The sequence below is a fragment of the Bombyx mandarina genome, chromosome 10 (genome assembly GCF_030267445.1).
Source record: "Bombyx mandarina strain Sakado chromosome 10, ASM3026744v2".
NCBI lineage: Eukaryota > Metazoa > Arthropoda > Insecta > Lepidoptera > Bombycidae > Bombyx > Bombyx mandarina.
In genome coordinates, this window is record NC_143217.1 from 8,581,930 (window position 1) to 8,607,639 (window position 25,710).

The following is a 25,710-nucleotide window of genomic DNA, read 5'->3' on the forward strand; positions in this document are numbered from 1 at the left end:
TTTGGTTCAATAACGTTTAAAACTACTTGACCAAATACTCAATTATTCTTTGTTTTGACAATTCAACAATTATTGTTTTTTTTTTAAACACATACTTGCAATTGTTCGACTTTGATGCTCGTAACGTTTGGCGGTAGGACCTCTTCTTTGTAAGACTCCGAATTGTTTATTATTTCATAAGACAGCTTGTAGCCGAGCAGAATACCGTTGGACTTTTTCGGTGGACTCCACGACACTCTCACTGCGCGGTCTGATATTTCATCAAAAAGCAGACTTCCAACTTCGTCGGGAACTGAAAATTTGCGAGCACATTAAAATTTGTTAACACGCTTTTATTAGCATAAGAACAAATATGCACGTGTGCATGTTTGTTCGTATCTAATATAATTTTTGAAAGTCATTTTCGCCCACTTCAAGACATCTGATCTGATAAACTTGAAAGGATCAACGACAGAGTATAATACAACAATTTTATAACTTCTCTAATGTCCTGAGCAGATCAAAAAGATTAGCTCGGTTTGGTATTTAAGCGTGTTCTTTTAGCCTTTTATCCTACATCTGTTATTTTTAAATGTTATAATGTTGTTATAAAGAAATCAGCGTAAGCAGTTTTTTACTGGCGGTATGACCTCTTGTGAGTTCGCACGGGTAGGTACCACCCTGCCTATTTCTACCGTGAAGCAGTTATGCGTTTCGGTTTGAAGTGTGGGGCAGCCTTTGTAACTATACTTGAGACCTTAGAACTTATATCTCGAGGTGGGTGGCGAATTTACGTTGTAGATGTCTATGGGCTCCAGTTACCACTTAGCACCAGGTGGGCTGTGAGCTCGTTCACCCATCTAAGCAATAAAAAAAAACATTAAACTCACTGTCTTCTTTGGTCCTAACGACGAAGTAATCGCTGCGGGGTCCGTCTCCTGGTTCCGTGAAGCACAACACCGTGATGTTGTATTCCGTGAACCGCTCGAGGTCATCTATTATGGCCGACTGTTCGGTGAGGGGGTCCAGCAAGTTGGGAGGCACACTTGCTAATTTCTGTTCAACGTTTTCGTTCTCTGCGTCGTCCCATTTCCACGCTTGAATCTTATAGCCCTGTTCGAGAAGATTGTTCTGTTATTGAAACGTGCTAACGTGAACAAGTAAGGCTTGAAATGGGCAAACAAGATTCAAAATTATCTTTGATATAAGGGATTGTTAGGTTATATATGAGTCGACTATTATCAAAGCCGGCAATCTGACTTTTGAACAATGATTGGTAAATCAGAAAAACGAATTATTGACTTTGTATTCCATTGGCAGTCACAAAACTCTTCGGAACGACATCTTAGATAAATAACAGGTTAACTATTAACCTTTATTTAATGCAGGTTTTGAACCGTACTCTTTGAAGGAGACGATTATATTCAAATCAATCTGTATTGACATATCAATAATTTTTTTTTGTCCAAATGTACAGATTGCCACCTTTGATAATAGACGACTCATATCAATGTAGTGTGAATTTTATTTTTAAAGTGAATGTGAACGAGCTTTTAGTTTTCGTCTTACATACAATTTCTTACATGCAGAGATTCGTTAAGTTTGAATTATTTCTTCTTTTTTTTAAGGGATTTTATGGCCTGGTAACTAAGACCTTTAGGTCAAGTCTTATTTTAATTTTAATGATTTTTTTATACATGGATTATGATATTATGAAATTAAATGCAGTTGATTAATATGAAACATGGCTTGAAATGAAATGAGATGATATGTGATGAAGTATAATCTCAGTAAAATGATGGTCATACACTGAGACTTTTTCATTGGACTTTTTGGAGGATCCCGAGAAGTTACATTCTGCGGCTTTGTTTCATTTTCCCACATTTGTGCACTTTCACAGATACTAAACAGTTAATAAATCACCCTTATCATACATTTAAACCTGAAGAAACACTAAATAGACAAACTAAAACAAATCACACAACTTCACTCCTCGCGTTCCCGCCAAAAAGTCCTTGAATTATTTCTGCCTTAGTATCGCCCACAGATTATGTAAATTATTTACTAGTTCCGTACCTGGTTGATGCCGTTAATTTTCTGCGGGTTCGGCGGGGTCCACGTGACCATGACCGCGGTCGAGTTGTACGCCTCACACCGCACGCTGTCGGGCGCCGCCTCAGGCACTCCCTCCTTCGTTTTGATAGTGTAGCTATCTGAGAATACTCCAACGCCTTTGTCGTTGTACGCAGCAATCTGGATGTTGTAATCTTTCCACGTGATCAAGTCTTGTATTAAATAGTTCCTCTGTGCCTCGTTGGTGATGTTCTGGTAAGTCCAAGGGCTGTTTTCGTAGCCACGTAGTCTGTATCTGATGACGAATCCAAGAATGTGTCCGTTTCGATGCTCTTCTAAAGGAGGCTGCCATTGGGTTATTATTCTGATGATGATCGTGCGGATGCTATGAATCCAACGGGAGGACCAGAAGGCGCTGAAATAGTGCATCATTAAGTATGGTTTAAATTTGGTTCAACTAAAAATTCATCGCGCTGCAATTGAGTGAGTGTAAAGATATATAAAAGTGTCACGTAAGCACGGACTTATAATGCATGAAAAAAGTATTAAAATATGCAACATCAGTAACATGCAAAAAATAAAACATGGAGATTATAAAAATCTACTTGACTATGAGACTATGACATACAATAAAGAAATTGAAGACAAATTGGGATTTTAAAAAAACAGGTTTCAAAAACACAATTTATAACTGAGACTTCATTCTTAAACTATTACTAAAAATTGACGGAAATTCATAAATGCAAATAACGCAAAAGAAAAAAATACAGGTTGATATTACATCAATCGTACCTTGGCAGCATATAAAATCTTCAGCCGCTTGATCACAAAGAAAATACACTTAAAATTATGTGAAAATGACATTTTGGTTTGAAAACAAAGATGACAAAAAATTGTTTATTATTTGATTTTTTTAATTTCATATTAATGAAGAAGTTTCTTTACCTTCCTGTGGAAGGGTCAGCACGTCTGTCGGGTCCGACGGCGGCCCTTCCCCTACTGTGTTCACAGCTGAGACTCTGAACTGGTACGAAGTGGCGGCCTTCAAACTCGTCAATAAAACCCAGCGTTGTGTCGAGGAAACGTTCATCGGTTCTGTTACCCAATTTAGCAATGGGTCCGGTATAGGTCCTAATCAGAGAGTGAATACGTTATAAAGAAATTAAAAAAAAACTATACATTATGAATTATATGGATGGAGCATTAATGTTATTTTTTGCCTAAACTTGTCTCTTTGTTATGCGAAATTGTATAGTGGAGCTTCAGGATATTATAATCTCCATTTTATGAGATATCTAGTGTATATTTTAAGGACCTCTGTTCCTTCTATTTTAGTTGTAATTCTCAATATTACGAAAGAAATTATATCTTACCGAATTCGGGGACGACTCTCCTTTGAACTATAAACTTTTGGATCGGTGAGTTTCCGTCAAAACCAGGTGTCCACGATATGTTGACGGCGCGCTGAGAGGCCGCCTCCAGTCTCATTGCGCGGACGTTTGTCGGTGCAAAGGGCAGCTCGATGACGGAGAGGACCGCGTGCCGCGTGTGGTTGCCGCCCGGTGACGTCACCACGCACGTGTACTCGCCGGCGTCGCTAGCGCGCACCGCCTGCACTTGCAGTGCCCCGTCCGCCGACACTATCACCCTGGAGCCAGCTGTCATCGGCCTAAAGTTACAAATATTACGAATATAATTACAATACACAATACTCCTCGAATTACTTTTAAACGTTTTAGTGCTGAACTTATTGTCACATATTTAGCAGAAATTGCTAAAGGATTTTTGAAAAAAAAAGTAGGTATCTTACAAACACTTTACCTTAAAAAAAACAAAAATCAATGCTAAACTTACAGCAAAATAATTTTAAATGGTTATTTGTGAATGTTTTTACGTTATTAAAAACGTTATATTATACATGCGCGCTCTAAACACATTCGTACAGGTGGATACCTAATACTTTGAATCAAACCGAGTATTAGTCGGTATTCCGACGCTCCGCACTTTATACACATTAATAGAAGGTCGATCTATCGACGGTTCGCGCTCAAAGGGTTAAAGTACGTACCTTATATCATAAACTTCGAGCTACTATGGCGTTGTATAATGAAAACTAGGATTTTGCACTTTAATCTCGTAATTTTTATTGTCACTATATTATTTCTGACGTTTCGAATACTCTACAGTTTTCGTGGTCTACAACGACTGAGGAAATGTCGGAATGAATAAAATAAAAACGATAAAATGCGAGATTAAGCTGTAAAAGTTGGTTTAATTATGTCTGCGACTAGCGGAAACCTACTATATAGCATTGTATTTGTTTTACGTTTAGAAATTTATAAATCTATCCGATTTTTTATGTTATGTTTGATTCCACTCAAACTACTCCCTAAATCAACATCGAAGCTATATTGATGAAATGTAAATGTCAAACATTTTTATTAGAAAATTAATTTAAATAATTTTAGCAGTCGAAGATTTGTTAAAGAATACAATTAAAATTATAGTTAGACACTCACTGCTTGTTGTGGAACCAATCAATATTGTATTTGACATTGGGATCGTTCGAAACTTTGCATTGCAACGTCGCTGTATGACCTAGAAGCACTCGAGTGTCCACAGGCGGAGCAATAATTTGAGTTCTCACTGAAATGGAAACAAATGCTTTAGATATCAACGAGGTATGTACAATTAATACATATCGAAGGTGAAAGGCTATGTGGTTTAAGCGACATTTATTATAAAAGGTCCGTTTTATTTAGTATGAACAATTCGATGTTTTTAATTGAACTTCAATTAAGTTTACCCCATTCATACAGCTGCAAAAGTGTTTTGTTATGATATTTTTTCATTTTTTATAAAAATGTGACAACCTGCGACAATGACGGGGGGAGGGGTTCAAAAGTCCTAAAATTCGTGTGACGTAATTTATGGATGGCCCCCTTCAAGAAGACATTTATCTTTATAAAAGGTCCGTTTTATTTAGTATGAACAATTCGATGTTTTTAATGGAACTTCAATTAAGTTTACCCCATTCAAACAGCTGCAAAAGTATTTGTTATGATATTTTTTCATTTTTTATAAAAATGTGACAACCTGCGACAATGACGGGGGGAGGGGTTCAAAAGTCCTAAAATTCGTGTGACGTAATTTATGGATGGCCCCTTTCAAGAAAACCGCGTTTTGTAAAACATAAATATACTTATATAATATTTTTGGAATTTAATTTTAAACCGTTAGAAGTTAAAGGGCAAATATTATTAATAAGAAAGTAACTCGGCCTGTTGTGTTTTCGGGCCCAAGCCAGTGAACCGATTTTGATGAAACTAACTCGGTATGGAAATAGTTTGAACCCTGTTAGAGAATATAGGCTACTTTACATCTCACTAAGCAAGGGTCTCCGCTCACGGAACATATATTGTAAGTTCGCGCGAGAAAATCTGCGGACGGTAAACTATTACGCAAATAAAAAAAAACAATTAACTTACTCACGATTATTATTGAAACAATATGGACTTAATAAATAAAATACACGGGTTAGCATTTTTTTAACCCTCTTTACTATAGTTTCTTTTGATCGTTGCTCACATGTGTTACGTTAAAATAAGGACGCGACGACATGTTTTATTTATTTCATAAACTAAGAGTTTTGTTTTGAATACATTATGTACAGACGTCCCTGTGTGCACTGTTAAGTTTATCGATGTACACGATAAAACATACACTAGGTAGTATGAGTTTATAATTTGAATGTATAATATTCTTACCGAGTACTGTCAGGTATGCCTCTCCAGATACATTTCCGGCGTCGTTCGCACGAAGACACGTATATTTGCCGCTGTCTGCTGTTGTTGTGCTAGTTATCAATAAATCTCCATCTTCAAGAGCTTGCAGTCGTCCAGATAGATTTATTATTAAGGAGTCTAAAATTTTAAAAATTAAATAAAACTTGTTGTCTTTTTTATATAGATTTTACGTTTACTCAGAACCATAATAATATCGTCGTCCAGATAGATTTATTATCAGAGTCTAAAATCATAAAAAAATAATGAAATTTGTTTTCTTTTTATTATAGATTTTACGTTTACTCAGAACCATATTATGTACCGTACTAATTAAATTAAAACATGTTGCTTTAACAATGTTTCTTACTAATCTATCTTCAAATGAAATCAAACAAACACCCTTAAATTTACAAAGTGCCCTTGTAGGCATACGAGCATACGGCCCACCTGATGGTTACCGTCGCACATGGACTTCAGCAATGCCAGGGGCAGAGCCAAGCCGTTGCCTACCGCTAAAACCAGTTCCCACAAACATAACATTATTAAGAGCAAACTAAAACGCGTGAGGGATCTCAATTAGCTATGGGTATTCGAATAACATTTCTCGGGCGTTACTAACCATTAAAGTACCAGGTAACGTTGGGAGTTGGTGCTCCGATGGCACGGCATGAAATAGTTGCGTCTTTCCCGTCGAGTACGGTCAGATTCGATGGCGGAGTCTGCATTATAGGCGGGGACGCTACAAGCCACGCACACACAAAGTTAGTAAGTACAAGAATACTTATAGCGATACTTCTTTTGACAATTAAAAAAAAAAAACGTGTCCTGAAAAGTGTTAGTATCACACGGAAACGATTTAAATCTATTATACGAGTCATGCAAACAATAATTATAAATTAATAATTAATACAATTGAATTTATTACTTGGATGTCATGCACTGTCACTATTCTATCACATTATGCAGGTGCTAAGACTAAAATTATGTTAAAATATAAGTTATAATCAAGTATTACCTAAGGTGTAAAGAAATGCTCGTGAAGTCGATATGGAAGTTCAACACAAACATATTTTTTTTTATACCCATCCGAAACAGTATACATTAACGGCCCGTAATCTAAAGAGAAGTAAGCTGACGATGACCCGTTCCCGTTTCACTGCGCGTCACCTAGACCCCCGTGTGCCAGTTGATTTTTAATTGTATTACAAAGCGTGCATTTCCAAAACATTAAAATAAAATGAAAATTTTCAGAAACAAGTTGACACCCCGTATAAGATCCCCAAGGGATTCTTTACTAGGGACTATTACAACTTCAGTAAACTTTGCAACTGTCAATACACTTGCAGAAGTCAGGTAGCTGAATGGTGAATATTTTATATGTGTTCCGTATTTTAGTGACTGAATAAATTTTCGCGTTCACGTTTCAATGTTTCTCTTTTTAATCATTTAATCCCACATCCTTATTTATATATCTCTGTAAGTTGGTAAATTCAAATCGGATATTCGTCGAATTAGTACGTAGTGTGTCCCACATTAAGTATTGAAATTTGATTGTTTAATACTATATTACAACTATATTACTATAATACTATATTACAAAACACAATTCTTTAAATTCGTTGTACAAAAATAAGTGTCTATTTTCTAACGCAATAAAGAAGCAAAAAAAAAGTGTACACTGGAATTACAAATAAAAATATTTTTAACGTAAACATAAGGAAAGCAAATTTCTGTGAAAATATAAACCACTCAAACATCACTCTGTGCTTTAATGGAACTAATTTAAAATTATTCTTACTGCCGGTATCGAATTTGAATGTTTTTGACTTTTTGTCTGAGCTTCTCATTCTAATTAACTTCATATGACTGCGTGGTAATCGTCTAGTGGATGCTGCATGGCAGTGAGAACAGTTTCGTTATTACATATTAATTTGGTTCTTATAATACAACTCTCTATTTATAAATAGGTAACGACAATACTGTTGAGTATAAATTCATCCTCTGTTTGTTACCAGATATTATTTTTCGTTTAGTAGCTATTGACAAGCTTTAGTGTTTTATCAATGAAAAGTTTTGGAAATAGTTTTTAAATTTACTTAAAAAAATACAATAGTTAAGTACAATTTTCTCTTTTATTTATCAACCGATTATATTTTATATACATACATATTAAAGTTTTAATAGATACGGTAGCAGATGTACTGTTACCGATAAATATTGGAAACAATTCTTTTTCAAAATTTTCAAAAATACATAAGTAATACATATAATGATATTTGAAGTAAGAGAAAATGTAATACAAAAAATCAATATTATAAATATCAATATTTATGTCAGTCAGAGGTTATGGTCAAATTACGATCATTGGCCGAACTCTAGTACAGCAAATTCTAAACAAAGTACATTACTCACTCTTTATTTTCAGCCACGTGTATATGGACGTTTCCCCGGCGTCGTTGCTCGCTATACATTGAAAAATACCCATGTCTTCCATTTTTAGATCGCTGATGACAAGTGATCGATCCACTTCGACTCTGTACCTGCCTCCGCCATCATCAACATCTGAGTTGTCCGATTCTCCGACTTCAGCACCTACACTCGCAATTTTTTTAGCGTCTTTATACCAAGTGATTCCAGGTAAAGGTATACCTTGAACATCACATTCCAATACAATAGATTTTCCGAATTCTCCAAAAGTCTCGGATCTTAAATTCGTTAAGAATACTGGCTTCTCATAAACTGTGACTGTTGCGGATGCGGTAACAGTGGCAAAACCGCCGGTTTTCAACCTCGCTTGACACGTGTACTGCCCCGTGTGGGTTAAGTTAGCAGATATAAGGGATAGAGTTCTATTCCATTGGTCGTTTAAGTTAAATGTAATTCCTGCTAGATCGATCATGATACCGTCTTTGAACCATAAAGTCTCTAATTCGTGAAGTGGTCTCGCATTTGCGATACAGTACAAGTCAGTGTATTCTTGTCCTTTTGTTATTGTGGTATCCTCTGGTTTAATAACGATTTCCGGTGGTATTTCTTTGTCATCATCACCGTATACATTTAATTTGATATAAGGACTGTTTTCTTCTTTACCTAGTTGTGTATTTATAGCTCGAACTCTGCAATATAAAATAAGGTTTTGCCAAAAATATTTTTTTTTGTTATTCAGTTGCGATATTGTAATTTAGATGGTATCGTGGTAAATGTACTCTATTACAAACCGATATGATCTTTCATCTTCATGATTCGCACATAATATGACTAGTTGATGTTTCCCAGTTACTGCATATTTTTGATCGTATTTTAAAGCTCCATGTTCATCTTGCCAAATAACCGAAGGGGATGGTTCCGATTCAATATGGGGAAATTCAATTATAGCTGCCCTACCAGATTCTACACTTACGACTGTATCAGTTATGTTATCGAATACTCCCATATCTGTAAAGACATGTTTTGTGGTATTATTGTGCAATCAAAGTTATTTTTAACTTATTATATCATTTAATAATCTTTCTTAGTGAACTTACAGGCTACTATTATATGACTTTTTTTGCTGAAAATTGCACCCACGTCGTTTTTTGCGATACACTGATAAGCGCCGGCATCTTGCCGTTGTGTGTTGTGAATTTTATAAAATAATTCGGAAGAGTAATCAGTCAGGGGGATTCCATTTTTCAGCCATTTGTACATCGGTTGTGGTATACCTAGATGAACATTACAACGTAATTAGAAAGAAGTAACAAATTTAACTCTATTCTATCAGCGCACCGACGTCCATGCTCGACATAGACCTCCTCCAAGCCTCGCTACAAAGATCGGTCCTGCGCTGCTTACATCCAGCGGATTCCTGCGAACCTCAGTAGGTCAAATTTAACTCAATACGTTTAATTCTTTATACTATTAATTTTTACTTACCCATCGCAGAATATTGTAGTATCTTGGTTGTACCCTCTCTGACAATATTTGACGTGGAAGGTTGCATACTAAACCGAGGTGGTTGCATTTGTACTGAAAAATGGAAATTACGATTTTAAAGCAATTATTCGACGACAGTTGTTGTATAATCATAATATCTACATTTAGTAACGATGACATTGTTAAATATTATACATATTAATGAACAAGTTAAATGATTATGTCTACTGTGTTAAAACGCACTAGCTGTTAAGTAAACACAGAGAAGAATCGCTTAGAGATTCTACATCTGACAGAAAGTAGATAAACTACGTTACAATAATATTGCAATTAATATAAGTCCACATAGGTAGATCACTCTTCAGTGAGGCAGTCGTTTTAGAATACAATTAAGTTTCGGACTTTATGTATCAAAGTGGGGGGGTAAGATTAACGTGAGGTCTATGGGCTCCAGTAAACATTTAAAGTGAAGGCCGTAAGCTCGACTGCCAATCGAGGTTAATACAAAAGAGTTACTTTGAAAGCTTGGATTTAATAACGACACGGCGTTCCTACTCAGGTACTAAATATTTTATTTACGATACTTTCCCAACATCGATCGTTACGTACGGTCGTTTCAGTTAGGTTTAATCCTCCTACCCTTTTCCCTTAGTATTATCCCAGCGGAATCATTTTGAGAGTCCGATATAAATCTAACCAATCCTAACGACAATCCTGACAAAATGTTGGCCAAAATGTTTCATTCTGTATCTGATGATACAATGAAATCCCGTTGTTTTCTATTACGAGACTTTATTTTATATTTGTACAATAATTTGTTTAGAGTAGAGATGTTTAGTTTGTATTTTTGATGACTTAAATGAAGTAATTAAGTAAAGAAGCAAGAAGCTTGTATAAATTGAATTAAGTAGGTAGAAAAAAGGCGGGAATTGTTCCTCGTAAAAGTGTTAAGAGGCAGATTATATTTTAATTACAGAGTAGTTAGCTTAATATAGATTATAGACGACACGCAGATATGGCAAAGGCGTTAACACATTGTATATATTTTATGTGTAGGAAGGAAATAATTTTTCATTTATTCAATAAAATAGTACGGAAATTCACTGTACGTAAACAATTACAAAATTTTGTACAGATTTGTAGTGAATTACGACATGTTTATTTTTCCACGTAAAGCTTGATTGACCGCAGCAAACTGGGCCAGTGGCTAACAATCAACACGTGTGGGCAACATCGTATTGATGGTTTTGTGATAGTAACCGTTCACAAATACACAAATGAGATTTTATTTGTTATTACCTTGCCTGGTTTTCCTTTGTCAAATGAAAAACGCTTGCATTCTTACATAAATATGCACCTAAAGAACCGTCACAAACGTCTGTATAGAGAATGAAGAATTCACAATCGATATCCAGATCTCAAAAATAAAATTTGTTGAATAAAGATACCGATTTTGACTGGGAAATGAAATAGAATTAGAATTCTAATCGTAGATGATACAGTAGTCAGGGTCAAACTAATGTTCTTTTTTGCTTATGAGCCAAAAGGCTTCGCCTTGGTTGGGAACAAACTCAGAACTTGCTCACATCTGCCCTAACAAGCGCAGTGCTTCGTTATATCTGCCACTGCATTGGAATCGATACCCACTAAACCAATGATATGATCAAGGTGATCAAATAGAGTTCTGTTTTTATTTTATATTTGACATTAATTGCAGGATTTAAAGATAATAATTTTATGATTTTCGAGCTATAAGATTTTCTCTGAAACTGCTAAAAATAACATTTAATCTCTGGCATAGGCGTTCTTTTAATTTATATTTATTATAATAATAAAAGCGGAATAATGAATGTTTGTATGAGAGATTAAGCTTCTATGTATTTAATTTTAAGGATACGAATATCTTTTGTGTATTCAATGTAGTAGTCCTATAATATAAGTAGACGTGTTGTTTATACTGCAACCTAGGTCAGAATATACTTCTATTTACAAAATAGTAGACTTTTGAAGTACTATGGACAAACATACTTGCAATATTACAATAACCCTATAGAGCGTTGCGACTATATATATAACAAAATGATTTTTTTTTTCTTCGATGGGTGGACGAGCTTACAGCCCACCTGGTGTTAAGTGGTTACTGGAGCCCATAGACATCTACAATGTAAATGCGTCACCCACCTTGAGATATAAGTTCTAAGGTCTCACTATAGTTATAACGGCTACCCCACCCTTCAAACCGAAACGCATTACTGCTTCACAGCAGAAATAAGCGGGGTGGTGGTACCTACCCGTGCGGACTCACAAGAGGTCCTACCACCAGTGATGTCTAAAATCACTATATATTCCGTTGAAATAATTTCCTGATAAATCAATTTGTACAAAATATAACAGTCAGGTCATAAGTATTGTCACACAGTAAAAACTTTTCTTTTAGAATGCTGGCCACAAAACAGTTTATTGAATTCGAATTTCGAATTGTTCATGAAAATAAAAATGTATATGTACTTTTAGAATTTTACTCATTTTTAAATATGGAGTGGACGCTTAAAGAAGACCGTGTTGCAGTTATTGCGTTGCATCGTTGCGGTTACGCGCCAATTCAAATTTTTAACATACTGAAAAATTTGAATATAACCAAAAGATTCGTTTATCGTACCATCAAACGATACAATGAAGACTCTAGTGTAGATGACAGGTCAAGAAGTGGTCGCCCTCGGTCTGTTAGGACTCCAGCAGTGATAAAAGCTGTGAAGGCGTGAATTCAAAGAAATCCCAAACGTAAGCAGAAACTGTTGGCCCTTTAGATGGGGTTAAGCAGAACCACGGAGAAAAGGGTGTTAAATGAAGACTTAGGGCTTCGGGCATATCGAAGAAAAACAGGACATCGTTTGAATGCTCGTCTAATGGACCTGAGACTGAAGAGATGCCGCGCTTTGTTGAAGCGGTACGCGGGAAAAAAATATCGGGAAATTCTTTTTTCGCATGAAAAAATTTTTACCGTAGAAGAGAGCTACAACAAACAAAATGATAAGGTGTACGCACACAGTAGTGAAGAAGTGAGCAACCATATTCCGCGTGTCCAACGAGGTCATTTTCCATCCTCGCTTATGGTATGGTTGGGAGTTTCTTATTGGGGCTTAACAGAGGTACATTTTTGTGAGAAAGGTGTAAAAACGAATGCAGCTGTGTATCAAAATACAGTCCTGACGAACCTTGTGGAACCTGTTTCTCATACCATGTTCAATAACAGGCACTGGGTATTCCAACAAGATTCGGCGCCAGCTCATAGAGCGAAGAGCACACAAGACTGGCTGGCGGCGCGTGAAATCGACTTCATCCGGCACGAAGACTGGCCCTCCTCCAGTCCAGATTTGAATCCGTTAGATTACAAGATATGGCAACACTTTGAGGAAAATGCGTGCTCAAAGCCTCATCCCAATTTGGAGTCACTCAAGACATCCTTGATTAAGGCAGCCGCCGATATTGACATGGACCTCGTTCGTGCTGCGATAGACGACTGGCCGCGCAGATTGAAGGCCTGTATTCAAAATCACGAAGGTCATTTTGAATAAACTTTAGTGTCATAAGAATCTATGTTTCGTTAATTTTATTTTGGTATATGAATGGTTACATAATGAATAAACTTGTTTCAATTATTTTACATTAAACATGTGACAGAATTTATGACCTGACTAAGTACTTAGTCTGGCCATAAATACTGTTACAATTAAAAATAAACAAAATATTACATTTGAATTTGGAATCTGTCATTGTTATGATTGCTCATTGAGTTTTCTCATTTAGGCGCCAAGACATTGCATACATAATGCCAATACATATTTTGCGATATTAAAATGGAGTGGGGTGATAAAGAGAACCGAATCGCTGTGATTGCATTACACAAAGTAGGTATGGAGCCAAATGCAATTTTTAAAACTCTCCATACGCTTGGTATTAGTAAAATGTTTGTGTACTGGGCTATTAATAGGTGCAATGAGACCTGCTCTGTTTGTGACAGAAAAAGACCTGGCCGTCCACGTAGTGTTCGTACGAAAAAGGAGGTCAAAGCAGTAAGGGAAAGAATTCGAAGAAATCCTGTCCGAAAGCAAAAGATTTTATCTCGGGAGATGAAGATAGCACCTAGAACCATGTTGCGTATTTTAAAAGATAGCTTAGGACTTGCAGCCTATAATCAATAATCAAGAATGGTCCTTTCAGCAAGACTCGGCGCCAGGTCATAAAGCTCGGTCTACGCAGTCTTGGTTGGAAACGAACGTTTCGGACTTCATAAGAGCTGAAGACTGACCGTCGTCTAGTCCCCATCTTAATCCGCTGGATTATGATTTATGGTCAGTTTTAGAGAGTACGGTTTGCTCTAAACGCCATGATAATTTGGAGTCCTTAAAACAATCCGTACGATTGGCAGTGAAAAATTTTCCCATGGAAAGAGTGCGTGCTTCTATTGATAACTAGCCTTAACGTTTAAAGGACTGTATTGCAGCCAATGGAGACCACTTCGAATAAGCTTTTTATACTTTAAATTGTATTATATTTATGTATTAAACTAACACACTGTAAAAGTAATAAATGTTATTTGCAATAGAATTTTTTTTTCCTTTGTCTCAGTATTTATGGCAAGACTAGGTATATTTTTTACGAAAATAGCTATTGTGAACATTTAAATTTTAGCAGACGAATACTCATTTCCCTCGTTCAAATTATCTAGTTCAAGGGTAATTTACGATAAGAGATGAACAATATTTCTTAAGATGGATAAATATTTCATAACGCTTAACATTGTTTGACAGAAAAATATTTTAATTCTTAATCATTTCTTTATTTACTATAATGAATTTGCAGTTTTAGCTCTTATTTTATTTTGATATTTACAAGCCAAACGTCACTATGTACCTACAAAAATTGGAACAAGTATTGAGGCGCGGCTATCCTCAGAAACGCTGATAGGATGCGATAAGATTAATTTGGAATTATAATCGAAGCATATATGTATGTATATGTACTTGTGTTGAATTTTTATATTTTTGATTCTTTGGTTTACTCTTGTACATCGGGTGTATATCAGAAATAGGGCACTTACGTTATAAAGGCTGAAAGTTTTTTGAACTTAAAGTTATAACGGTAGGTTAGATAATTGTTCATTAGATAATTGAAAGTAAGGCCGCTGCCTACCGCATAGAACATATTATTATGGAACAATAATTGTAATATGGATTGGTTTAATATGTGAAATGTCTTCAGTCAAATGTTCAATTAATTGTTAATGCTGTGTTTTTGTATTAAGACGCAGTAAACATGATTCGAAAGAGTCAATGAGTTATGGTAAAATGAAATAAACAAGCAATGTACATAGCTTATTAAAATTAATTTTTCTTATTGAAGCGAATTTAATTGTGATGGGATCTGTCCGTTTAGAACCGTGATAGTTTGAGTTGTTTTTCTTCATATTCTTTGATTACAATATTACACTTAGCATTGCAAGCAACATGTAAATAATAATTATCGGCAAGATCGAATGTACAAAAGAAACGGATACCAAAATCCGGGATCTGGTATCTGACCAGATTCTGAAAATGTTAGATAGCTACGAATTCTATATTCTGCTATATTCTTACGTTTAATATTGTAATGCATCTAACATATTAAGCTTCTAATTTTGTAATTTTCAATTGTGTTCGCCGGCTTGACAATAAAATGATTTTTGTTTTTAAGTGTTGAAAGTTGATTTCAACCAATATGAAATTCATCGAGAGGCATCGAAAATATTAATATATACTAAAATTACATACCAATCCACAATATAACAATTTAGTGTCTGTTAAAAGGCTTTTCTAGTACATGCATCTTTAATGAAAACACAAGTATGCACCATATGGTGTTTCAGTATTAGAGTAACCAGGAAGACGGTAAGTTAAATTTACTCCAACCAAAGTATTCTAATTTAAAACAACTTCAAATTTCTGAGGGAAACAGTCGTTTGACAAAGTTTAATCAAATTTAATACGTAAGCATGCGAAGGGGCGCACAGATGTTCGATTATAAACGATTTAATACAAAAAGTTAGCAGAAAATGTGAACGAATTACCCTTATAAATTCACTACGGTACATATTTATGGTGGTTTAAAACTTTTACATTTAAATACTACATGGGAGTACATTGGGCACACATCAATAACGTAAGAACGGTTTCCGTTACGTGACTCACAACTATGGCACGTTTAGTTGGATACCGAAGCCAGCTAAAGAGAACGCGGATCCCATTCCAATCAGAATCAGGTAACATGTATTGGTTATTTTAAAATATATTTATTTCTCAAATATATGATATCGCCTAAAACAAGACAAAAAATACAAATTGTAACAATTATAAATAAAATTGAAATAATAATAAATAAATATCTTATTCTTATACCTTTAAACGAACAAATTCAAACATATAATCTGAATCTCGGAAACGGCTCCAACGATTTTCATAACATTGGTATACAGGGGATTTCGGGGGCGATAAATCGATCTAGCTACGATTTATTTTCAGAAAATGTTGTTTTATTCGTGTTTTCAATAATCAATTCCTCCCGACATCTATTGGCGAATAATAATACTATTTTTCTTAATTGAGGGCAACTAACCGCTTTAAAGACACAACAAGATGGCGTTATCAAAAAAAAAACCGAGTAAAGCTCGGTCATAATCTAGTAATCGTATTAATAGACTTAAGTTTTAGTAAGTATATGTAATGTTATAAGTTGTAGGTAATTTAAGCTGACCACACGCGTATACCGCCGTTCAACACATGTAGGTATAACATGTATTCATACACAGGACATCGAACTGGGAAACCGCTTGGTTAACTTACAAGAACGCAAACAAGAAGACTATTAAGTGCTTTAATTTTAGGGGCTCGCATTAAACTGTTCCCGTTTCAAATTATTAGCAACCTCGTTCAATAACGTAAAAACGAGAACAAATATTAAAAGTTTCAGTATTTAGTTCCCGGTTTTGAGCGTATAATTGAATGCAAACCATGAAACTAGAACAAACAAACACAGTGCATGTTTTATTCAGGTCAAAGCAGTTACCGAGTGATCTTCTCATCGTTCCGAGTACCTTCTTATCACGTCATAATTAAGTAACTTTTATAACATTGATAAGGCTCATTGTCTTTTTAATATCAAGTTTTTACGGGGACTGATGTACCGTGTGCTTGTGATACATAATGACGTCAGCGCAGATTTATTGCATATGCTGTGTTCCTTAAATACGAGGAATGAAGTAATGATACTACTACAAATAACAAGTAGTAGAGCCGCTAGGAGAAGCCGAGAAGCCTTCCAAGTCTTTCAAATATCTTCATGATATCCGATTTCAGTGAATCTGAATAATACTAAATATTATGTATGAATGTTCATTTCACAAAATGTCGTCAAATTATTTCATAAATTTAATTCAAGTCTACAAGTTACGTGACAACACTAGAGAATAAGTCATTGAAGAAGTTTAATGAAGTTCTCAAAGTTTAAGTGGATGTAAAATATTCATATTATACACAAGTTTGAAGCAACTACCATTAATGACGACATGTTAACTTATAATTTTCACATTTGTATAGTAGAGCGATGGGTTTTCAAGCTTAAACCTAACATAAAGATGACCTTTCTACTAAGGACAAGGTTATGTAAGTATTTATTTATATACATATTTAGTTAATTATTCTTATTCACTTCGTTGATTGCAAGATGGCTACAGAGTCAAAACATTTTATAATATATATTTTTGCTAGGCTTTACTGCTCTTTGAGCCAATATTATTCGACATAAATTATCTCTGATATCGTAAGAGTGGCATCAGTGAAATCAATCGAATCAGATGAAACAGAAATGATAGGAAAATTGCAAAGTTTTATGATTTTTTTATTATCTTATACCTTTAAACGAGCAATTCTTGTATATTAATATATATATATAATCTGAATCTCGGAAACGGCTCCAATGATTTTCATAAAATTTAGTATACAGGGGATTTCAGGGGCGATAAATCGATCTAGCTACGATTTATTTTCAGAAAATGTTGTTTTATTCGTGTTTTCAATAATCAACTCTTCCCGATATCTATTGGCGAATAATAATAATACTTTTTTTCTTAATTGGAGGCAACTAGCCGCTTTAAAGACACAACAGGATGGCGTTATCAAAAAAAAAACCGAACAAAGCTCGGTCATCATCCAGTTATTAAATTATAGAACATAAATGTAAATTAAAAAGCCTACCAGTATTCATTGTATAGGCCGTGTCGGATTGTATTTTCGGTACGAATGAAGACAAGTTTAATTTTCAGCTAAGGTATATCATTCTGAAATTAGGTACGTGTTTCCTACTTGCTACTTAGTCTCAACGTGAGCAGTTTTCTTAAGCGAGAAAGTTTGTTTTCTGAGACACAACTGCCTACGACAGGCGTTGCGGCGGAGCGCGGTAAACATGAACATAAAGGCTCTACTCTCAGAAGCATCCACAGGAGTCTCTTGTATGGGGGTTATAAATATTAAAACATGGCGCGAATGGAGCAAATACAAGTACAAGCAATGAAGATCGTAGTACAATGGTTCAATGTCTGACAAAATGAAGAAAGAGCAAGAATATTGAAATATACCTGCAAAGTTGAATATATACCCTATGTATGTCGGAATTATGATAACAGTTTAATTATATGCTATATTGAACGGAATTATGTATAAAATAGTAATATCATTGTATAGGTAGAAAGTAATGCGATCCTGTAAGTATTCAATGTAATTTAGATTAAATAATGTAATTCCAGATGAAATCAGTTGTTATATTATGGAACGTAAATAGTAAAGTTTTATTAACTAAGCCCGAACACATAAGTTCCTGTTGAACAGTATAAGAATAGGTCGGGATCACCTGACACGAATAAAAGGATCGATTAACTTTCTATTTTTACTCACGGTCATGTCAAAGCGGACCGCCGGCCCTGTGTTCGACTAACTGAAACGTGGCTGTCGAACACAAGAGACGCCGTAAATGTTTAGGCCTAAAAGGCTTTTTATGTGCACGCAAAAAGCTTTATGATGTTTTGTTTTGTTTCACATCATGCGTATGTATCGATTATTTTCATCGTTCGCAATGTTATAAATTAATTGAATATGCTATTCCGAAAAGGGCACATCTCTGAAAATGTAAAATGTTCAGAAAATGAAAAAAAAAAAGATTATTTTCTAAAGCAGTGTAAATCATTTCATTATAGGTATTTACTATAGGTAATAAAAATTATATTGCTGTTTCGCAATTTTATGATTTTTTTTCTTTTTTATAGCAAACAAACAACTTTTTCTACATATTATAAATTTTACCAGTTCCTGTTGTATGACAATGGAGTTACAGACAAAATTGGGAGCAATTTTAGATGTCCGTCTTCCCATAAAATTTATAGACCCCACAACAAACTTAGTCTGTAGTATCAAGACCTATTGAATACAGTCATGAACTATTTTTCAGTTATGACTGAAAAATAGGTAAATTTAATTATGACTGAAAAAATACTCCAGGTGGACATATGTGTCCACCTGGGGTCAACAAATTGTGACTGAGGGATTTTATAATTTAAATAATTATATTTTTAAATAATATAGATAAATAGACATATTATATCAGTTTGAGTTCAGAATTGCTTTTCGGATGTAATAAATGGCCTGGTACAAGTGTAATTTGACAACATACTCTCTATAGTGATGCCAACCATTTTATCAGATTTACCAAAGTCTAGTACTTGTTGTTTTTGTCCTTGCAACGAATATACTTTCTCGTTTTTTTCCTTTAATAATCACATTAGAGATTTTTATTTCATAATCCGAACCATTGCTGCAGGCGTCTTGCTTTGGAAATAAAAACACTGTAATCTGATTGCAGCGCCACCTAATGAGTCCAAACAGTTCCAATACTCAAAGACATACATTTATTTTCATAAAAATTAAATAAATAAAAATTAAACTCGCCAAAATGTACGACATTGCGAAAGTACTGGTAGCGCGGATTGTGTGCTTGCAACGATAAGTGCGAACCTACACCCTGCCTATTTCTGCAGCAAAGCGGTGATTCATTCCGGTTTACAGGATACAACACCCCTTATTATGCAATATAATTGAGTATTTGCAAAGAAGTCTCGAGCTCCCCACGGGAGCTTTGTGATTTAAGTTATGTAAAAAAAATCAGACCACTTTTGAAGAGGAAAAAATTGAATTCGAATATTCAATGTAGATTTTTTAGTTATTTTCAGTCAGAATTGTCTCTGTCGTGTACTATCTGGGAAGGTTGTTGGAAAAGTCCGCGAGATATCTGTTTAAAACCTATTCTTTTAATTTTTAGCACCCGCATTTCCTCTGAAAGCCTCTTTTTTATTATCGTTAGTATTAAGGGCGTATTTTTCGCGCTTACGTCTGGGATTATCCTATGGTAAAATTGAAACACCGAGTCAGACAAACGCACCAACGCGGACCGACGACCGCTCGGACTAGATAGAGATGGAAGTTTTCAAACTTTACGGATAGAAACGTCGATTAATGTGGGTATTACGTAATTATCAATAAAATAAGTAATTTGGTTAGCCCAACACTAATGTTGTTTTTAGGTGTACCGTGTAAACTATAGTCAGTGGTCCTTTTTTTTTTATGATGTTTGGAATGTATGGAAACAGTATTTATTTTTTATTGCTTAGGTGGACGAATACACGGCCCATAGACATCTACAACGTAAATCTCGCCACGAGGTATAAGTTCTGTTTCGGTTTTGTATTGTGGTAGTAGTAGTAGTAGTATTTTTTGGATTATACCTACACTACAGGTATGCATTAACGGATTTGTCCATTTTGTTAATTAATTTAGTTTAGTGGGTTAGAGAAGCTCGTTTGTTTTTAAATAAAAAAAAATTGTCGTTTCTTATTGTGTTTGTTTCAATTTGCATCTAAAATTAATTCAACTATACATATAAACTATAACATAATAATTACAAAATTTACTAGCTACCTATCCAACTATAAAGAATTTAATTTCAGAACGCAAGTAAAACGAAATCCCAGCTGCCAATAAAACAGTGACCGAACGACTTTCGAGGCAATCGAAAAAGGGTTCTCTACCATTATAAAATTTTCACAAAAACGACCCCCGCAAGATATATTAAGTAGATTTTTTTTCCTATCTATACTGATAGCCTTGAGAGGCTATATCAACGTTACCCCAGCGTGTAGGTGAACTCTAGGGGCTCAAACTCGAAATGTTGCTAACACTGGCCTTAGCAAGAGCAGTGCTTCGCAGAATCTACCGCCAGATCGGAAACGCGACCCATTGAGAAGATCCAGCGAGAAACTCAGTGGGCGGAAACGCGACCCATTGAGAAGATCCAGCGAGAAACTCAGTGGGCTTTAAGTAGTAATTGCTGCTGTAAGAAGTGCAACTTCAGAAACGAAATCCCCAGGATAACAACTTTTCTCGTCTATACAATAGGGCGAACTATGCACGTGTACAAATAGAAACTCTCACACATCACTATTATATTCAAATAGAGAACTCCGTGGTGTCATTACATAGTATACAATACACATTATACAGATGAGAAGACGTAATGTGGCGGAAATTGTGAAAACGGAAGGTTGATACCATTTTAATTGTTTCTGCCGAGAAGCAAACTTATTTCGGGTTTATACTAAGATAGCCGTTTACATATAGGTGGACAGTAGTATCCACTTTGGGATGTTTATAGGCTGTCTTAACAGCTCAGATGGGCTGCGGCCGTGGGTTCGTGCCCAAACTATACACTAAAATAGAAGGTTGAAGAGTTTGTGTTAGTATAATCCCTCTATTCTTTATGTTGTCAACTACTACTTATCACGCTAAAAACTGCTCATGATACTGCGAATATCAACGAATAAACAAAAATACCCTATTAAATGATTTTAAAAAATTTGAACTTTTTTTTTTTTTTTTTCTACCTAAGCTGAGAGCCTTGAGAGGCTATTTCAGCGTAACCCTAACTTTTGTAGGTGAGCTCACGGGGCTCAAACCTGATGACGTTGCTAACACGAACCCTAGCAAGAGCCGTGCTTCGCAGAATCTACCACCGGATCGGAAACGCGACCCACTGAGAAGATCTGGCGAGAAACTCAGTGGGCTGTGTCTGAGAGTTAATTTACTCGTCGAGCCCTTTGTCGCAAGCGACGGGTTCGACGAGAACGGTGACCGGTGCTTGAAGTACCTAGAAGCACCGTTAGTGGATCGGGAGGATCCGAGATGACGTGTTTTGGGCGACGTCGACTGCTTTCCATTCTGTCCGCAGGATCGGGAATGTAGTTACCGGCAGCCACGATGAGAGGGTTCTCGTGTCGTGCCGCTTTATCGAAGTGGAATTTGAACAATTAATCGTTCAAACAATGAATAAAAGAATGACGAATGGCGGTACCTTTAAAATTTCAGCACATACAAAGGTCCCGGATATCTTACTTTACTTTTAAAACTGAGTAACAGTTGCCAGCAATGCATATTACGTATTCAATATGACAAATAAGTATAAACAAAAACATAATGATAGAATATGTGTATTTAAATTGTACTGCTTAACGTGACCTTAGCTTGACATCAATCCCGTATTTGCCGGTTAACCGTCGGAGCATCGTGGTTCTTAAGGAAAGTGGATCTTCATAATGACCTGGAGCTTGAGTCAGTAAATATTGACAATCAGTAAGTATATAGTCGGCATCAATGCGCCAAGAAGGCGGTACGACACGAAAACCCTCTTGTCATGTCCGCCGGAAATTACATACCTACCCGATCCTGTGGACCGAATAGTAAACAATCGGCGCCGCCCTAAACACGTGATTACGGATCCTCCCGATCCATGAACGGTGCTTTTAGGTACCTCAAGCACAGGTTACCGTTCTCGTCGAAACCATCGCTTGTGACGAGGCGTTCGGCGAGTAAATTAAGCCATAGACACAGCTCGCTGAGTTTCTCGCTGATCTTCTCAGTGGGTCGCGTTTCCAATCTGGTGGTAGATTCTGCGAAACACTGCTGTTACTAGGGCCAGTGTTAGCAACACCTGATGTATGGACGAGCTCACAGCCCACCTGGTGTTAAGTAGTTACTGGAGCCCATAGACATCTACAACGTAAACGCGTCACCCACCTTGAGATATAAGTTCTAAGGTCTCAGTATAGTTACAACGGCTGCCCCACTCTTCAGACCGAAACGCATTACTGCTTCACGGCAGAAATAGGCGGGGTGGTGGTACCTACCCGTGCGGACTCACAAGAGGTCCTACCACCAGTAAAAACTAAATCACAGTATACCATTTTCAATTTTGTGTTCTAATGCGCAAGAATTATGCTTTAAGAAATAAAAATTATACTAAAAAGGTTGATATGGAACTGGATGTGATGAATTTTAACTATGCTGATGAAATTTCCATCACAATAAAGAATTTTCATTCTCACTTAACTGCTTTACTTACTAATAACTGCTTCATAATCTAAATTGAATATTAAATAAATAAAATAAATTAAATTAAATGTGACATTTAAGTAAAACAGACTTTTTGTACAACAATATTTAAAATGATTTAGATTCCAATATGAAGCCCTATGTATGTTTGTGCCCTTATTAGAAAACCTAAAAAAATGCTTTTGGGTTGGTATAAAGCATTATGATCATTATTAACAGTGTTTTTCTTAATTCATATTGATCTTTGATGGTATTTATGCCCAGAATCCCTATTAGCCATAAGCAAAGAGGCCGTAATTCAATAGCACAACCATGTAGAGAACAGCTCATATGCTCTGAAGCTCTAATTTGATAATATTTCATTTTTTATGAGTAACAGTTTCTATTACCCTTTGTATGAGTGTTGTCCGCCTCATAATTTATCTGTATTTTCCAATATTCTTTGCTACTATGCTAGTAGTGCCCGTAAATAATACACTTAATACAAGCAATACCAGTTACTATGCGAATGACAGCCACATGAATATGTCATTATGGCCCAAACTACACCAGGTACAGTTATTACAGGCACAGGAAATACAGACCAATATTTGTTCACAAGCGACTTCTATGATGAAGTAGTCAAAATAAAATCTGCTAGTATTATGGTAGCCACTGATGAGTTTGAAATGTCAGACAACTGATTTTCACATCTCTAAAAGATTAACTATTTAATACCAATTTTTTTGTAAATTTATCTGTTCATCAAGTGCAAATGATAAAAAACTGCTATACATCATGGTAACAATAGATAAAAAGATGAATGAGAAACAAACATTAATTTTATAGGCAACTAGCAGCCCGCTCCGGCTCTGCTGGGGTCTTTAACAAAAATTTCAACGATATTTAATGTCGTTTTTTTTTTTAAATTAAAATAACACTTATTGCACCATAACTATAATAGTTAGACATATGCTGTCGTGACACATTTTGTAAATAATAATGTGTTCTACAAAGTCACAGTACATTATTTTATTCTATCATCAATAGTTTTCGCAGGGCACGTGATGTAAAGAATATTTTAGGTAATTTTTTTTACACCTTGGGTTACATTATTGGAGTTTTAGTAAGGATCCCTAATTTTTTCAAAAAATATTATAGCCTATGTCACTCGGGAATAGTGGAGCTTCCAAACAGTGAAGAAATTTTTCAAACCAGTTCAGTAGTTTCGGAGCCTATTCAATACAATCAAACAAACAAATCTTTCCTTTTTATAATATTAGTATAGAAGTATAGATATAGATTATAAAAGTCTAGAAAAACTTATTTTACTTACTACATGCAAGCATGAAAGCATGCATGAAACATGAAGTTAATTAATGGTATTTTTAAATAGAAACAGAGGAGACCATTAATGTTGGATGTTTCTGTTATAGTAATATTCAAAGTAAAGACAAACCGTTTCTTTCAGTTTTGAGCAACATTACAAGATATAAATCAAATATTTTCTGAATAAAGAGTTTACTTTCATTACATATTAAATATAATTTAATTTGTTAAATAGGCTTTTTTTCATGTAGTTTTAAACTTACCATTCGTATCTGCAGATGACGTTAGTTCTAAACTCAAAAATAATGTTAGCAAAATACTAACACATAGCAAGGAATTCATTTTGAACCACCGCTCTAATTCTTCCATCATTATTTCGTAATTTAAAATTTGTTCACTTTTGGTGTTACATTGCATTAATTGATTAAATTAAATTTACAGGTAATTTAATAGTAATGAGAACTTTCATTTTAATAGTTAGTCGTTGCTAGGCTTTCAAAGTCCACAACATTCCATTCACACCTGTAGAATTCGCTCGCCTTGCACCTATGAACAAGGGATTACTCACACACAACACAACTTTACAAGTTCACTCAACTTTACAATTTATATAAAACTTCATTTTCTTTAAAATAACTGTACTTTACGCATTTCTGAAATATTTGAGCATTTGCTTTTATATTTCATGAATTTATAACTTTTTATGAACTTCGAAAGTTTTTACAAACTTCATTTCACAAGTCAACAATGATAAACATACGTAGCAACCGTCCGAAGAAAAGGACGCAACTGAAAAGTGTTACCAGACCACGCATCTATCTAGTCCATTAAAATTTGGCATTTGGCATAAATAATTTTCACTATTCAACTCTGTTTTATTTTAGTATGGCAATCCATTTCATTTGTTTTTGTTTTTATTTTTATTGATAGGAATAGACTTTTAATCCATCTAGGTTATTGTACCGCTATTGAACCATTACAGAGAATAAAACAATAAATGGCAGCCATTTGCTATTTTTCAACGCTTTGTACTTTCACCTTAAAGCCTAATAATGCATAGTATAATTTTCACATCTCTAAGAATACTAAATCCCAGCAGCAGTAGCATGCACAGATTAGTTTGTAGAATG

The 25,710-nt window shown here is 35.2% G+C and overlaps 1 protein-coding gene across 1 annotated transcript in view; it reads right to left on the reverse strand.

The window, feature by feature from the left end:
• Window positions 1-25,377, reverse strand: part of sdk (sidekick cell adhesion molecule) — a 37,824-nt gene extending 12,447 nt beyond the window's left edge. Inside the window, 14 exon segments of the mRNA XM_089730562.1 lie at window positions 96-292; window positions 870-1,092; window positions 2,056-2,414; window positions 2,417-2,467; window positions 2,998-3,183; window positions 3,426-3,721; window positions 4,572-4,698; window positions 5,820-5,975; window positions 6,457-6,576; window positions 8,250-8,953; window positions 9,056-9,272; window positions 9,362-9,538; window positions 9,750-9,842; window positions 24,844-25,377. Of these exon segments, the coding sequence (XP_089586688.1) occupies window positions 96-292; window positions 870-1,092; window positions 2,056-2,414; window positions 2,417-2,467; window positions 2,998-3,183; window positions 3,426-3,721; window positions 4,572-4,698; window positions 5,820-5,975; window positions 6,457-6,576; window positions 8,250-8,953; window positions 9,056-9,272; window positions 9,362-9,538; window positions 9,750-9,842; window positions 24,844-24,997 (3,060 nt within the window). The 5' untranslated portion in view covers window positions 24,998-25,377.
• Window positions 25,378-25,710: the final 333 nt, after the last annotated feature.